General features: G+C 45.2%; 1 protein-coding gene across 1 annotated transcript in view; it reads right to left on the bottom strand.

The window, feature by feature from the left end:
• Nucleotides 1–12,183, bottom strand: part of DPT (dermatopontin) — a 411,947-nt gene extending 399,764 nt beyond the window's left edge. The window contains exon 1 of the mRNA XM_078656191.1: nucleotides 11,829–12,183. Within this exon, the coding sequence (XP_078512317.1) occupies nucleotides 11,829–12,124 (296 nt within the window). The 5' untranslated portion in view covers nucleotides 12,125–12,183. The remainder of the gene's footprint in view (nucleotides 1–11,828) is intronic.
• Between the last annotated feature and the right edge of the window lie 3,276 nt (nucleotides 12,184–15,459).

Here is a 15,459-nt window from a genome sequence, read left to right as displayed (position 1 = left end):
CCCACTACTTGCTGGGCAGCTGTGACTCAAAAACTGCGACAGGGGCCCTCACTGGCCCTTAGAACATTGATTGCGCCAAAACGTTGGAGCCCTCTGGCTCTAGAAAGACAGATTGCACATTTTGGAGCCCTCTAGCCCCTGAATCAAAGTATGTGCATTTTTGGGAGCCCTCTGGGGTCTTAAAACAAATGTACCCCAGGTTGGAGCCACGGGGCTCAGCACGGGCTTCTCTGGGGCCGTCCAAGTAACATGGCCCCCCATTGGTGGAGTCAAGCACAGGCTCTAGGGGAACACGGGCCCCCGGGACCTCCACGGGGCCCCTGAAACAGAAGTTGCCCCCATTGTTGGAGCCATCTGGCTCGGAGCCTGATTAGGGGATGTGGAAGCGGCCCTCTGTCAAGCGGGGCCGCTCAGCACTACGCAGGAATCAATTGCGTACTCTCCACACCCCTCCGCCCCCCTGGGGGCTGCTCTGCTCACCGGCTGCTCTCCAGAGGTGGAGGGGGGTCGCTGTCTTCTGGGGGCAGTCTGCCGGGGCTCTCCCTCGATCACGGGGGCCTCGGCGGACATCTTCAGGAAGCGAGCGTGGCTCTCTCTCACCTCGTGGGTGCCCCACCCGCTCTCGCGCTTGTCTTCACCCGGTCCCCCATCTCGGGACCGGAACTAAGTGTGTGGAGCTTCGTGGCTCCGGCCAACTCCCCTACCAGGGCTCCCTCCAGCGCATTGGAGCCCCGCAGCACTCAGCCTGCTTCTTCTCCCGGCAACCCCGTGGGCGTGGGCTTCCTGTGGAAAGCTAAAGTCCAGCCCCACGACAGGCAGGACGCTGCCTGACTTCCGGCCCGGGCGGATAAAGGTGATTTCTTTCATCAAGAGGGGTAGGCTCCCACGGTATTAGCGATACCCGTGGGGTGGGCACCCGTTCGGATAGATAATCAACTAAGCGGCCATATGGTGTGGGCACCCATAATTAAATCCACATAAGCGGTGTGGTACCCGCAATCCGGGCATGACGGGGGAATCCCCCGAGGGAGGGGGGGGGTCCCTCCCAAAGAGCAGACAGCATCGCGCTGCTCAGCCCTCGGCTCTCCCTCACTGGGGGACAATCCAGGAAACAAAGAAAAGCGCTCATAGGGCGCTAGGGCAGCCTTAAGTCCAGAAGGCTAGCAAAAAAGGAGGCACAACAAGGATCCACAAAGTCCTCCAGGCATCCAGGGGCTGGGCAGAGCCCAGGGAGGAAAGCCTTTCCCTGGGCCCCAGCAGCAGCACACCCCTGGTAGATTCAAGTCAGGAAACAAGAACATTTTACATGAGGTCACAGCCTCTTTTTATAAACACATTTCCTTTGTTGTCAAAGGTGCAGGCAAGGGGCGAACCAGATGCAACTGATTCCTGAGCACTTTATTTTGCTCAGCTCCTCTGCCTATTCACAGGGTGGGTCAGGGACATCAGACACACTACAGGGGGTGGAGCCAGCATTGTAGAGGGAAGGCCCAGCCCTATTCAGGTCCCAGGTGCACTCCTCCCTGTGATCAACATGCAGATCTCTCCATTCACCACGGGGGCAGACCCATCCTGGCTCCTGGAGCCAGGCACACCAGCCAGCTCCAGCCAATTACAAGCCAGAAAGTCAATTCACATTCACTGCTCAGACAGGCCAACTTCTAGAAGTGGCACTTCCACACTAGACACATTAAATCTGCACACATCATCGCGCAGCATTCAATCTCACGAGTCCGCACATACCAAACTCGACCCTGCACTCCCCACACATCAGAAACTACCATGGAAACACATATCCCCCATGCATTCCTATGGGAGGGCAGACCAATCTCACACACGCACCCAGGGAGCGCACGCACTTTACACTGGGACACAGTGTCGAAGTGTGCAAAGACCAGAAATCACTATAATTATGTAACACTAAAAGGCAAAAAGTTCAGGGGTGAACCTGCCAGAAGGGCCAAGTCCAACAATAGGCTTAGCCCATTTCTCACCCTGTTACAGACAACAGAACCTCCATCCTCTTGCCACAGTAAGCACAGCTGCCCCTCACTTTCCACAGATGCAGAACTATCCTTCGCCCTTGGCAGACCTACCCCTTACTCAGCTGGCCACTATAATGCCCAGTAAAGACAGCAAAGGCATCTCTCAGCCATTTCAGACAGCTCTTCTGCATTGGTTACCGATAACAGAGCTACCCTGGTTAGGTGGGAAAATGTATAATCACCTACCTATCTGCCTGTCTATCTGCTCCGCCTGTCTATATCTATACATTTATTAAAGAGAGCTTTGGATACAGAGCCTCAAGTACTGATAAGGAACAGAGAAGGAGGTGCATGGAGGCGCTGAGAAAAGGTACCAAAAAGACAACTCTGGTGGGACAGGTAAAGAAAGGGACAGGGAGACACTGGCAGAGAAGACATGTTGACAGAGGGGCTCTAATATCTGAGCCACATTGAGTTGTAAACATAAGACACAACAACTCTGGTACTTTAACCCAAAAACAGGATAGTTCTGTTACAACTGGCAAGAGACAGGGACACAAGAAAAAGAGTGACGTTTTTATTAGAACTTACATAAGCAACAATACACCAGAGAGGAGAAACAGAAGATCCACATTCATTCCACTAGAATTACCTTTACCACAACCCAAAATGTCTTTAGGAATGGTAGGAAATCAATTGCTTTACAGACAATGCTGGCAGAACTCACAGATGAGATGAAGGGCCTCAAGATGCAACCCCAACACTGTAACGCACCATCCAGAGATACTCCACTTGACATTACCCTTGGTTTGGATGCCCTTTTTCAAGACCCACCACCTTTATTGAACACCGCCTCGAGGTGAACCCACGCCCTCCGAACCACCCCAACGATGTGACTTGGGAATACAATCCGCAGTGGAGGACCTCTCCTGGATGAACCACAAATGCAATCTGATGTCTGAACAAAGCCTGAAGAAGTCAAGTAATCGGAGAATGTTCGGGTACCCAGTAATATAGCATAAATCAAAAGCTTTGCAACATTGAATCATTTATCAACCCAGCCCTAAAAGTCAACAAAAGACTCTGGACCTGATTCACAAAAGTAAACTTAGACCAAAAGTCTAAGTTTAGACCTGAAGTCTAAGTTTAGACCTAAAGTCTAACTTTACTTCTTGTAAAGTTAGATTTTTGGTCTAAGTTTGGACCAAACGTCTAACTTAGAAAAAAAGTCTAACTTTAGTAGCAGTAAAGTTAGACTTTTGGTCTTAGTTTGGACCAAACATGTAACTTGGATCAAAAGTCTAACTTTAGTGGTAGTAAAGTTAGACTTTTGGTCTTAGTTTGGACCAAACGTCTAACTTAGATCAAAAGTCTAACTTTAGTGGTAGTAAAGTTAGAATTTTGGTCTTAGTTTGGACCAAACGTCTAACTTAGAGCAAAAGTCGAACTTTAGTAGTATTAAAGTTAGACTTTTGGTCTAAGTTAGAATTTTGGTCTAAAATTAGACCAAAAGTCTAGCTTTACTAGTAGTAAAGTTAGACTTTACGTCTAAACTTAGACTTCAGGTCTAAACTTAGACTCTCTGTAAATATCATGCTGTTCCCTCTTGCTGGACCTCCTGTGTGATAAAGAAGCAATAATATAATTTGATATTTTTATTCCCATTCCGAAGTTACCCGATCTGTTCAAATATCAGGGTTAACACTTGTAACAGAGGAAGGCTTATGTATACACCTGTAGGGCCCTTTTTCTTTCTCCACCGCCACACTTTCCATGGCGGCCTCACCCCATGAAAAGGCTGGCAGTGGGGTAAGTAGTAGTATTCTCTGAGGTGCTGCAGCGCCAAGCGCATTGCTTCCCCTGACCATTTATGCAGCCAGTAAGGATCGCGGATCCCTGTTAGTTGCAGAGGTTCAATGGCGGTCCGACTGCCGCAGTACGAGTTCGGCGGTCGGACCACAGGTGTAACCACAGGTGTAACCGCCACCGCACCTCCACCGCACCTCCACCACGAGTACCACTGTCCTATGGACCGCCGTACTCGTAATCAGGCCCCAAGTCCCTTGCTATGGCACAGTGCACTGCCCATTCCCACCTGTCTCATTTCTATTACCCCGCTTTGAATGGTTGCCGGCAAGTGATCCCCTGTTACAGATGTTTCACACCAATTGCTTCAGGCAGAATATTGAACTGGTCTCAGCCCAGCTCTGAGAGATTATGCTGTGCTCTCATGGTTATTAGTGCAATTGTATCATAGCAAACATATGGTACTTTCTACTGGAGATGGTTTGGGTTTTTTCTCTTGTTAAGGGAGTCCTGACATTTTTTACCCCCAAAGCATAGATGGTCGAGCAAAGATATGATGGATGGGTTTAGGGTGAGTGGGGTCAGGGTTAAAGGGCTCAGGGTGAATGGGTGCAGGGTGAGTGGGCTCAGGGTAACTGGGAGCAAAGATGAGTGGGCTCAGAGATGGTAGGGGTGGATGGCTCATGGGGCGGGTGGAATAAAAAAAAAAATATATATATATATATATACAAGCATTTGCAATGCAATAGGTCTCGCATTAGGAAAGTTTGAGCTATTGGTATGGTAAATGACAATTGTTGTATTAATGTGTTGGTTTTGAAAATCGCTAAATTAATAGCTTTGTCATTTACAATGCCAATAGTTTTAACTTTCGCAAATGTGACACCTATAGCATTTGTAATGCAATATGTGTTGTATTTACATGACTTAGATGTATTGATATTACAAATAACAATGGCTTTTATTTGTTTTAATAATTAATACTTACATAAAAGTTATTGTAATTTATAATGGCAATAGCTTAAACTTTTGTAAATCACTTTTGTGAAGATTATGTTCAGTGTGTTTTATTGTGATGAAAATCCAAGAAGAGAAGTGAAATATTAACATCTTTTTGTGACATTTGTAATAAAGCTTGAAATATTGAGAGAACATATTTGAACCTGTTTTTGTTGAATTGTTGCACAGATTGATGCTTTGGTGGCACTGAGTGATGTTGTGGTGGGGCTGAGTGATGCTGTGGCGATGCGATGGATAGAGTGAGTGCGATGGATAGAGTGAGTGAGATGGATAGAGTGAGTGCGATGGATAGAGTGAGTGCGATGGATAGAGTGAGTGCGATGGATAGAGTGAGTGCGATGGATAGATAGTGGGAGGGCGATAGATAGAGGGAGGGCGATAGATAGAGGGAGGGCGATAGACAGTGAGGGCGATCAATAGATAGAGTGATGGCGATAGATAGAGTGAGTGCGTTAGATAGACAAATAGAGTGAGGGAGATAGAGTGAGGGCGATAGATAGAGTGAGGGCGATAGAGTGAGGGCGATAGATAGATAGAGTGAGGGTGTTGTTGAGTGTGTGGTTGGGTGTGGTTGTGTGTGTGTGGTTGGGTGTGGTTTTGTGTGTGTGGTTGTGTGGGTGGGTCTGTGTGGTTGTGTGGGTGTGTGTGTGGTGATGTGTGGGGTTGTGTGGGTGGTTGTGTGTGTGGGGTTGTGTTTGTAGTGGTGTGTGTGTGTGTGGTGTTCGTTGTGTGTGGTGTGATGTCATATCAGACCTGAGTGTGATGTGCTCTGCTTTGTGTGATGTGGTGTCAGACCTGAGTGTGATGTGCTCTGCTGTGTGTGATGGGATGTCAGGCATGAGTGTGATGTGCTCTGCTGTGTGTGATATGGTGTCAGGCATGAGTGTGATGTGCTCTGCTGTGTGTGATGTGGTGTCAGGCCTGAGTGTGATGTGCTCTGCTGTGTGTGATGTGGTGTCAGACTTGGGTGTTATGTGCTATGCTGTGTTAGGTAAGAGAGAGTGAATAAACAAAGTTTAAATGTGTGCGCTGCTCTGCCCCTTACGGTGCCTGCCAGCTGCTGCTGAAAGGGATGGGCTAAAAGGGAGGAGGGAATGCAAGGAGCACAGCTGTACCCGTGATATGATCAACACATTTTATTTAAAACTTTCACAGAAACCACACAGGTGTGCTGGAAAATGTAGTAAAGGGTGGGCGTTGTTATTAAAGAGCCCAAACCGAACCTTTTTTTGAATGTTTACTGCAACAACGCTCGACTATTTTGGGAATGTACAAACCAGGACGCCCAATATAAACATTGTTTTTCACCTAGCCAAAGTGGGAGAAGCCAGGTCTGAGTGACAGTCGGTGTGATCTTGGGCATGACAGCCTTCAGCGAGCAACGGGGGACGGGGGAACGGATTACTTTGAAGTCTGATACCGGTTGCAAGCAAACCAGCATGAGTGCGGAGAGAGGCTCACAAGCTGCCAAATGGTGTGTTCACCCATTCACTGCCTTACTTCGAACTAAGGCAGTCTGTGATAGAATGAAGCAAATGTCATAAAATGCATAGTCGGCATGCTACGAAATAACGTTAACGAACTGCACTCATCGTACCTGTCTGATCGTTTGCATCCTTGTGCATCGCCAAACACCATGCTGCCAATGCCGCAAGGTTCAACTCATGCCACGGAAACCCCAAACAGGACCAAATGACTACAAAGCTAGCAGCAACACACTGGTGCTGTCTCCTGTTTTCAAGTTGTTGAAGTGAAATAGTAAACAGTGACGGGTACATCACTCAGTGTGTGGTGGTTTAAGATTCACTCCGATACCACCAACACAGTCCAAGAAGAAATGGACTACACAAACGTATGCACATATAAGTACAGGGTCAAAACATAAAACACAGCTTTCTTTTTGTCTCTATCATTTTATCTATCTATAAGTTGGAATGTTTGCAATGGTGACACAGTAGAGCTATAGTGGCACAATAAAATTACATGCAAGAAATGGCACAGGTGCGTGCACAGCGAACAGGCAAATGAAGGGATATCGGACTCATGCAGAAATATTGGGCTGCACGTGATGGTATGCAATAAAACCACAGTAGTTGACATCGAGTTGCAGCTTTTGTTAAAATGCGGATTGCTGGTATTAAGACCTCTTGAATTAAACAAACACAGAGCTAAGAAGTATGAAAGAAAATATAAAACGTATTAAACAGAAAGAACGCTGGTTATAAAGCCTCGTCAGATTGTGCATAAAAGAGAGAAAAGTGCCCCATTTCAGGGGAAAAGACAGAGCTATCAGGTTACCACACACACTGCATGTGTTCATACGTACTGCAAAATTATTTTCCCTTTTAAGAAAAGCACAAACAGCATGTGTAGATATGTCATATCATTCCGTAAATGACAACCAGATCATTTCAAATTATGGCTTTATTTGGTTCATATATACATATCTGCAATGCAAAGTTGGAAAAAACACATGGACTAAAAGTCTCTCTTAGAGACCGCACCCACTTTCCATTAGAATACAGAAACAGAAATCTTTAACTATCGACCCTGCATTTATCATTCAATCGAACATATCACAAGCTAGCCTGATAGATTTTAAAAAAACAATGTGCCTATCTCTTTTTGGGGAGTTAGCACACATTTTTCAGGTACAATAGTACGTGTTAAAATGTACACAAAGATGCCTTTATTTTAACAGTTCACTGCATCTGGTTACCCCCTCCCCACACACACACAATAACAATAAATAAATACCGCCTTCGGGTAAAGTCCGCGCTATATAAAAATGCATAAATACATAAATAAATAAATACCGCCTTCGGGTAAAGTCTGCGCTATATAAAAATGCATAAATAACTAAATAAATAAATACCGCAAATCACCGCCGTCACTCTGCCGGCCTGCGACCAGGAAGTCAGGCAGGCCGGCGCGACAACCGGAAACAGGAAGTAGGAGGGCGGGAGCCTACCCCGCCTCCCACGGAAGAGCCGCGATTGGTTGCAACACCGGAGCAGGCAGGAGCCTACCCTGCGCCCCGGTGCCGAAGAATGTAGGAAGAGTCCTGCTGCCGGTGAGTGGGGCTTCGCTTTGTGGCTGGCCTGCGAGGGCGGGGGGGGGCATGTGTGGGCGGGGGGGGGGCGGCGGCTGTGTATGTGTGTGAGCGTGCGTGTGTCTTGGAGTCTGTGTGTATGCGTGTGTGACTGTGGGGGAGGAGGAGGGGGTTGCCTGTCTGGGTGCCTGCGTGTCTGTGTAAGTGTAAGTGCGTGTGCGCGTGTGCGCATGTGTGTGTGTATGCAGTGTGTGTATGTGCGCATGCGTGAGTGAGTGTTTGCGCAAGGGAATGAGGCAGGAGAGGGGCCCGGCGCCGTGCGCGCTCACGAGGTCAAAACTGAGCAGCTCTGCGCTCGTGCACCCTCTCCTGTCCACATTCCCGAAAACGGGCGACATAAGGTCTTCGCTGCGCGAGACCTAAAAACGCATGAGACCATTGAGAGAGCTTTAATTGTTCCCAGCTCTCAGTATACAATTGGCACACATTTCTCACATAACACAAGCCCCCCCAGAATGTGTTCAGAAGGTATTTTCTTTTTAAAGAGTACCTATTTAAAATGTACATTCACAATCATTAGACAAGTTGCAAAACCACCATGCAGTGAAAAACATTCAGGATGAACTATTGTGCTTGACTGCTGCTACTTTGATTTGGATGTGTTCCACTCCCAGGGTAGTTTTTCCGAGCTCCTTTTTCGTGACTGTAATGTTTGGAAATGTTGAAAAGAGCAGGGAATGAAAGGCCTCCAGCAACCAGGAAACCAAAATGTGCCTCACTGATTAACATGTTTTTTTCTACAAAGTAACATAGATTACAAATTCATATATGAGATGCTGCTCTGCATATGGATTTACTCTTTTAGTGTAAACGTATATGATGAAGGTATAATCATAAAACATAAACATAACCATTAAATGTTAAGAAGAACCTGTCTTTAATCCTTTATTTTGAAGTCTTCTATCCCAAACAAAACTGGTCTCATCTGTCAATAAACAACAGCACAACCTCTGGTTTCTGTATAGAGCTGGTTCCATAAAGATCAAAAGTTGTGCAGTACGGCTGCACACAAAAAATGTCGATGACTAGCGGACTGTAGAGTATACAGAAATACACTTTTTTTCACGAATGTCATGGTGAAAAGTCATTAGGAGCTAGTCACAAAGACATTTTGAGGAATGTGACGTGGTACTCCTGTAGTACTCTTTTATATAGTCTTACATGCCTCTGTGCATTGACCCCAAAAGATCTAAAATGGGAATTAAATGGAAATATTCCAGGCATATTCATATAAACTTGGGGTTCTCTTTGTACTTATGCTAATAGGGGCTTGTGCATCTTGTGGTCCATTCAGAAAGGCATGTAAGAGTACAGAAACATTTTAGCAGTACATGTGGGAGGGACAGAGGCGAGTACTTGAAAAATAGGGAATACTTCGGGTTAAAGGGGGTAAGAAGGTGTTCTACCTACAAAAGAGTAAGCCCATTGCTGTTCACCAACTGCCCTGCTAAAGTTACTATAGCCAAAAAGTTTTCCAAGAGAATAGTAAATCACTCCAGCTCAAAGCTGAAGTAATTCCAGCACCATACATGGTCTACCACTGGTACTGCAACACCCTCCCATACCTCCCATCGAAATCAATGGAGGTAGGGCTAAAAGTAAAACTCCATAGTAAACAAAGTTAAATTGAATTATTTAAAAGTTAAAAATATACATAATGTTTTATTTAAAAAAAAATTAATGTAAAAATATACAAAAACATATTTTTCATTTAATTATAAAATATTGTTACTTTTTCAATGTAAAAATGAATATGAGAATATATTTTAGTAAAATATAGTTAAATTACTTTTAATTATTTCTATGCACCACTCTTTCAAGAATGGATGACAATGGATACAGACGTTTAGCTATGTGAAGCAAATGGTCTCAATGCACTGACTATGGGTGTGTGCTCTGGTTTTCATCTTAGCTTCTGCATTAGAACGTAACCCTCCCCAAACCCTACCACCACTGATCCTTGAGAACTATGTGTAGCCTGGATGTATTTAACGCATTGCACTGGTTCAGTGCCTCAAAGAATTAAACACAAAGTATTAAGTTTTGATCTAAAATGGGAGAGAGAATGGGACAACACTGTGGTGGGTGAACTGCACAAAAACTTTGCATTACTTTTTCACAGTGCCTCCTTTTCCTTCATTACGAGAACACCATGAAATGCATTAGCTTGAGGTGTGTGCTGCACAAAAACAAAATACTATAATGTATTTATTTATTTAGAAGTTTTATATAGCGCTGGCCAGACCCGAGGGTATCAGAGCGCTTTACAACAGAAATTAAGCTGAAATCACATAAGAAAGGCATAGTCCCACATAAATGTTATGAACATATACTGTTATTCCACTTATAGTAAAACCCTAGACCACCTTTAGGGGACAAAATACAATTTCCTCTTGGTTCACTTATAGCATCATCATCAGGATAGAGCTCGGGTATCAATGTTTATAAGTTCATTATTAGAATCTGTTACTTTTAACAACTACCACTCAATGCAGTGGTACAATTTAATACACTAAACTAAAATCTTTTCAAAAAATCACATCATAAAAAAATACACTGTTTTGAGTTTTGAAGATTTGTTATCGTATATGTACTGGACTCTGAGGCAAGCAACAGCAGACCTCTGACCCCTTTTCTAAAAAAGCCCTAAATTTCAGCTCTGCTCCTGGAGACAGTGCAGGCGATAGAAACCAACAAATTAGGAAAAAAATCGTTTGAAATACTCGTTAAAATAATTTGTTGTACATTGTCTATATTTAAAGCACCAAAGGGCTGTATGCAAGAAACGCTGCTGACCATCTCCTGGCAACTAAACCGGCCGCCACAAGCAGTGAAACCAGTCCCCACACTGCCAGCCCACTGGGAAACCGCCCGGTGCCTAGTAGCCCCAGTGCAGACCTCATTTGGGGGCAGATGTATGAAGCTCAAATGGGTTCGCAAATGCCGAAATTCGCCGGCGTTTGCAAACTCATTTTCGCTAAATGGTATGTATGTAGCAAGTTTGAATGAAAAATAAGGAATCGCAAATTTGCGATTCCTTATTTTGCAATTGCCTTTAAGGAATCACAAATTTTGCGATTCCTTAAATGCAATGTATGAAGCACCCAAGTTGTGCGATTTCTCATTAAGAAATCGCAAATTACCACCAACTTGAAGTTGGATGGTAATTTGCGATTTCTTTCACAAAAGCACTTTTTTGCATTTGTGAAGGTGCCATGTGGCGCACATACATGCCCTTAGGGCATGCATGTGCGCCATATGCGCACACATGTGAATTTCAGGGGTGCATCAGGGTGTCCTTATGACACCCTTGCACCCTTGAAATTATTCTCAATTTGCGATTCTCAAATTGTGAATCGCAAATTGAGATTAACTTCACATTCATTCCTATGGGCCTCCAGGCCCATAGAAATGAATGGGAAATTATTCCTTAATTGCGATTCACAATTTGCGAGTCGCAATTAAGGAATTTTAAGAAATCGCAAAAAAAATGTGATTTTCTACATACATACCAATTTGCAAATCTCAAATAGCGATTTCTAAAAAAATCGCTTTTTGAGATTCGCAAATCTGGATGTTGATACATCTGCCCCATAGTCCTGGAGTATGTTAGTTTCTCCGGGCAAAATGCTTGTCATCTGACTCATGCCCTTGGCGACTCATGCTCCCCCAGCAGCAGTGCTCCCAGAGGTGCTTGTTGGCGCCTTTACCACCCCTTCCATTTACATGGGACTCACCGACATCTCCCTGAGGCAGAGAAACTCTGGGGCTTATTTAAAAGACCCTTGCGCCACTTTTTCCCATATTAAAAGCGACGCACCGGCAGCACAAGGGGTTTGTAAATAAGACCCCTCTGTTCCGAAGGAAGAAACACCCCTACGAGGGAAGCAAAGAAAGCGTCTCACCATTCGGTCCCTCCTCGGTTGATGTCCTCCCACCAGCACTCGGTGGGCTCGCCGAGGCCGTGTGGCGTGGGCATGCAGGAGTACTGCCACTGCCGATCCGACCCCTCCTTCTTGCTGTAGGCGCTCCTGACGGCCACCACCACCTGCCCGTGGGGGCACTGGAAGTTGAAGCCCTGCCTGAACAGGTTGACCCACTGGTCGTCCTGGCTGTAGTCCTGGTGAGAGTAGTAGTAGTAGTCTTGGCCCCAGGCCGCGGCCACCAGCGTCACGAGCAGGCAGAGGTGCGGGAGCGTCATGTCGCCTCGTGCCCTGGTGCAGAATGAGGAGTGATTCGCCGTGCTGGCTTTTTAAAGCTAGCAGCAGGAGCCGGGCTCCAGATGTTCAACATCAGCCTCCAAGTGCAGCGGGGCTGTCTCACAGAACACTCCTCTGAAAGATTGGCCTCTCTGGTGCATAGATTTTTAAGGGGGAATGCACACATCCCTTTCACTTTCATGAAGTATGCATATTCATGCTGCTTTATTACTAATGGGTCAATCTCTGACAAACTTGGCATATAGCGTGTGCGTGTGACGTCAGCACATCTAAAATATGATTTGCTTCGGTTCTTTACTGTCCGCTTCTCAACGAAGTTTTCGACGACCCTAAATGTTATTTATCAGACCGGCTGTCTTGGCCTGTTAGGAGGAAAACTATTGCTATTCCATGAGAGTATAACCTAGAAAAATGTGAAACCACAGCTGCAACGTTCAACAGTTTCCCCCCAGGCAGTAACAACGTGTATCAAAAATCAAACGAGGAAAGCAACTCTTTAAGAAGTTTTGCCCACAGCTTGTTTAATCAATGGTTCTCAAATTAACATTTTCAAATAGAGAAAACGAGAGAAAAGTGCAAACGGGGAAGGAACAGCTGCAGAAATATACTTTTGAAATGTTACAGAACAAATTGTAATACTGCCAAAGATAACGAGCTGTCTGTCATTTGTACCGCTCGAGTCGCCACAGCTTTGCCAGAGTCCCTGGGGCTGATATTGTAAGTTTTCATTTCACTTTCCTCCCCCTGACAGAGCGAGCCTCTGTCCCTCCCGGCCAAAACTGATTGGCTAGGTAGGAGGGTGATTACAAAACACATACCTTATCGATGACTCTTGAGATTCTTCTGGAGAATTTCTCTCTCACTCACTAGACGAGTAGTTGTCATGATGGCTGATGTTCTCCTGGTGGGTAGGGGGGCACAGAAGGGGGGGGGGGGGGCATAGAAAGGCACCATCTTCTTTTCTCTTGAAACCCTCCCATGGAGATTTTCTGCACAGGAATTAATTTGGCCCATTGGCTCCGTGCATGAACCCCACTACCTTGCCACCTACGGATGTAGGCCTGCAGGACCCCCTTCTGACCCCAGCTAAGCCCCATCCTTCATTTTCATCTTCTAAGAGGCAATAGGATGGGATTACTCTTTTATCCCCCCATGGGCAATATACAACCACTACCACTAGGATTTTTTTTTAGGTTGAGCTTGGGCAGCGCATGCGCAGTTCTGCGAGCCATGATGTATTGGAGTATGTACTCGGAGCCCAGCCCACTCTCCGCCCATATTTGTCACTGGCTTTTGTAATTGTCCTTCGTAAATGCTGACTTCTGATTTGTTAATAGTCTTTTTAGTCCCTCCTTATTACCGCCTTGTCTTCCTTTGTAACCTCCCATGGGGAATGGCCCTTGTACTTCAGTTGTTACACTGTACGCCTTCTTTAGTCTGTAAGTACTATTTTCTTTAATGAGTTTCTTACTACAGCAGGGCAGGAGGGTCAAGCCTTTGTAATGCAATCCGTCTTGCATTTGCGATAGTTTAAGCTATTGGCATTGTAAATTCCAATGCCTTTTATTTTTGTTTTAAAAAACAAAACATAAAAAAGGCATTATCATTTACAATGCCAATAGCTCAAACTCGCGTAAATGCGAGACCTATTGCATTGCAGATGCTTGTTTGAAAAGGGAAGAGGACGCTTCCCTCTTTCCCTTTAAACACAACATCCCACCATGTTTTGTTAACCCCTTGCGTGCTTCTGTCGGCCAACGACCATCCCGCACTACCTTCAAAGTGCTGCACACGTCCGATGGCCGACGTGGCCCCGCCCACTACGCTGAACCGCCGCACCACGGCGGCAATTAAACAGTTAACTATGTGGCATATTTACCAGGCTTTGCAGGGGTGCTAACATGGCGCAGCAAATTTTTCCTCTGCAGTTTCGAGCTTTTATCATGTATGGTAAGCCTTGTTCTGTTTTGGGTTGTGTTGCACCACACAAATGCCTGAGCAGACACTTAGTAACTGTACACTTGTGTATCTTTGCTGTGGTGTAATTGCAGCAAAGTGTCAGGATGCAATGAATGATGTGCTTCGCACAGCGTGTCAGCACTGTGTGACACTCCACTCCGAATCCCCTGAGCATGTGCATCTTCAGGAGCGAGCACAGAGTGTGGGCATTGGCGTAAGACATAGGCCCCCGCAGCCCCTGTGGTGAGGAGGGGCGAGCTCCAGGGGGCCCCTCAGCCCAGGCCTGATAGCTCCTGACTGACTCCGGAGGGAGGGCCCTCCATGTACTCTGCAGGGGGGGCTCAACTTTCTTTACACCACTGACTGTGGGCTCCACCTAGATTGAATCCTCACCTCCCAGAGGGACTCACTATAGATAATTTCCTAGTGTTTTAAGGCGTCTTTCCTAGGCCATCGAGATAGAGTTGGTGCAGCTGGGACTTGCTGGTTAGAAGTTGGAATCTTCGCAGTCTGTTATTCTGAGAAGACAGCAAAAGACATCTTTGGAGTAGGGGAAGGATTTTGGCACCTCACTCATGTAAGGATATAGACTTGCATTTGTTTTCAAAGTCATTAATTTGGATTGTGAACTCATATTATGCACTTTTGTTAAATGTCAGAACAAGTTGTCTATTAGAATTACAAACTCTACTTTGCACAAGGAGGTATGTGTTTGGATTAAGAAATCAATTTTTTATTGCATTGTTTCTGCAAGAAGAGTCAATGGAATCACATCTTGTACAGACTTTGTATTGGTGTTAGAACAAGCATGGTATTAAAATATCAATTAAAGCTGGGATCTCCCATGTCCCCTTTACTGTTGACAATTTACATGAGCCCTATGGCTCAGATGGCATTCCTCTATTACATTGAAATTAATCAGACCCACAAAACATTATCACATAATGTTGAAATATGCATTATTTAGCAAACGGTGCATGATTGTGGTGTTCACAGTTATCTTATCAACTTTAATTATATTTTGGTGCAGGAAAAATATCAAGTTTAATCCAAGAATAGAGAGTGGGGAATACAAAGAGTGTCATCGGGTATAAAATATGCAATATCAGAAGGTAAATGCCAAAGTCTATACTATAGTCAAAATAAAATTATTCTCTTGTCTTTAGATATCAACGCTTCTGCAGTGCATCTAAAGTCCAGCTGTGCAACCAGGGGGTTTGATGATATTCAATGTCTCTGTTTCTCTGTTCCAAACCTCTTTCTGGGGTCTAACTCTAACCTGCATGATATTGTTGTAAGGTTGGCAGAGGGTTTTAAAAGTGTGGAAGTTTATATCACACTTATTGACCCTGAATTG

Source organism: Lissotriton helveticus, chromosome 8 (assembly GCF_964261635.1).
Source record: "Lissotriton helveticus chromosome 8, aLisHel1.1, whole genome shotgun sequence".
NCBI lineage: Eukaryota > Metazoa > Chordata > Amphibia > Caudata > Salamandridae > Lissotriton > Lissotriton helveticus.
Note: the sequence above shows the minus strand (reverse complement) of the source record. Positions and strands in the feature narration are given on the sequence as shown.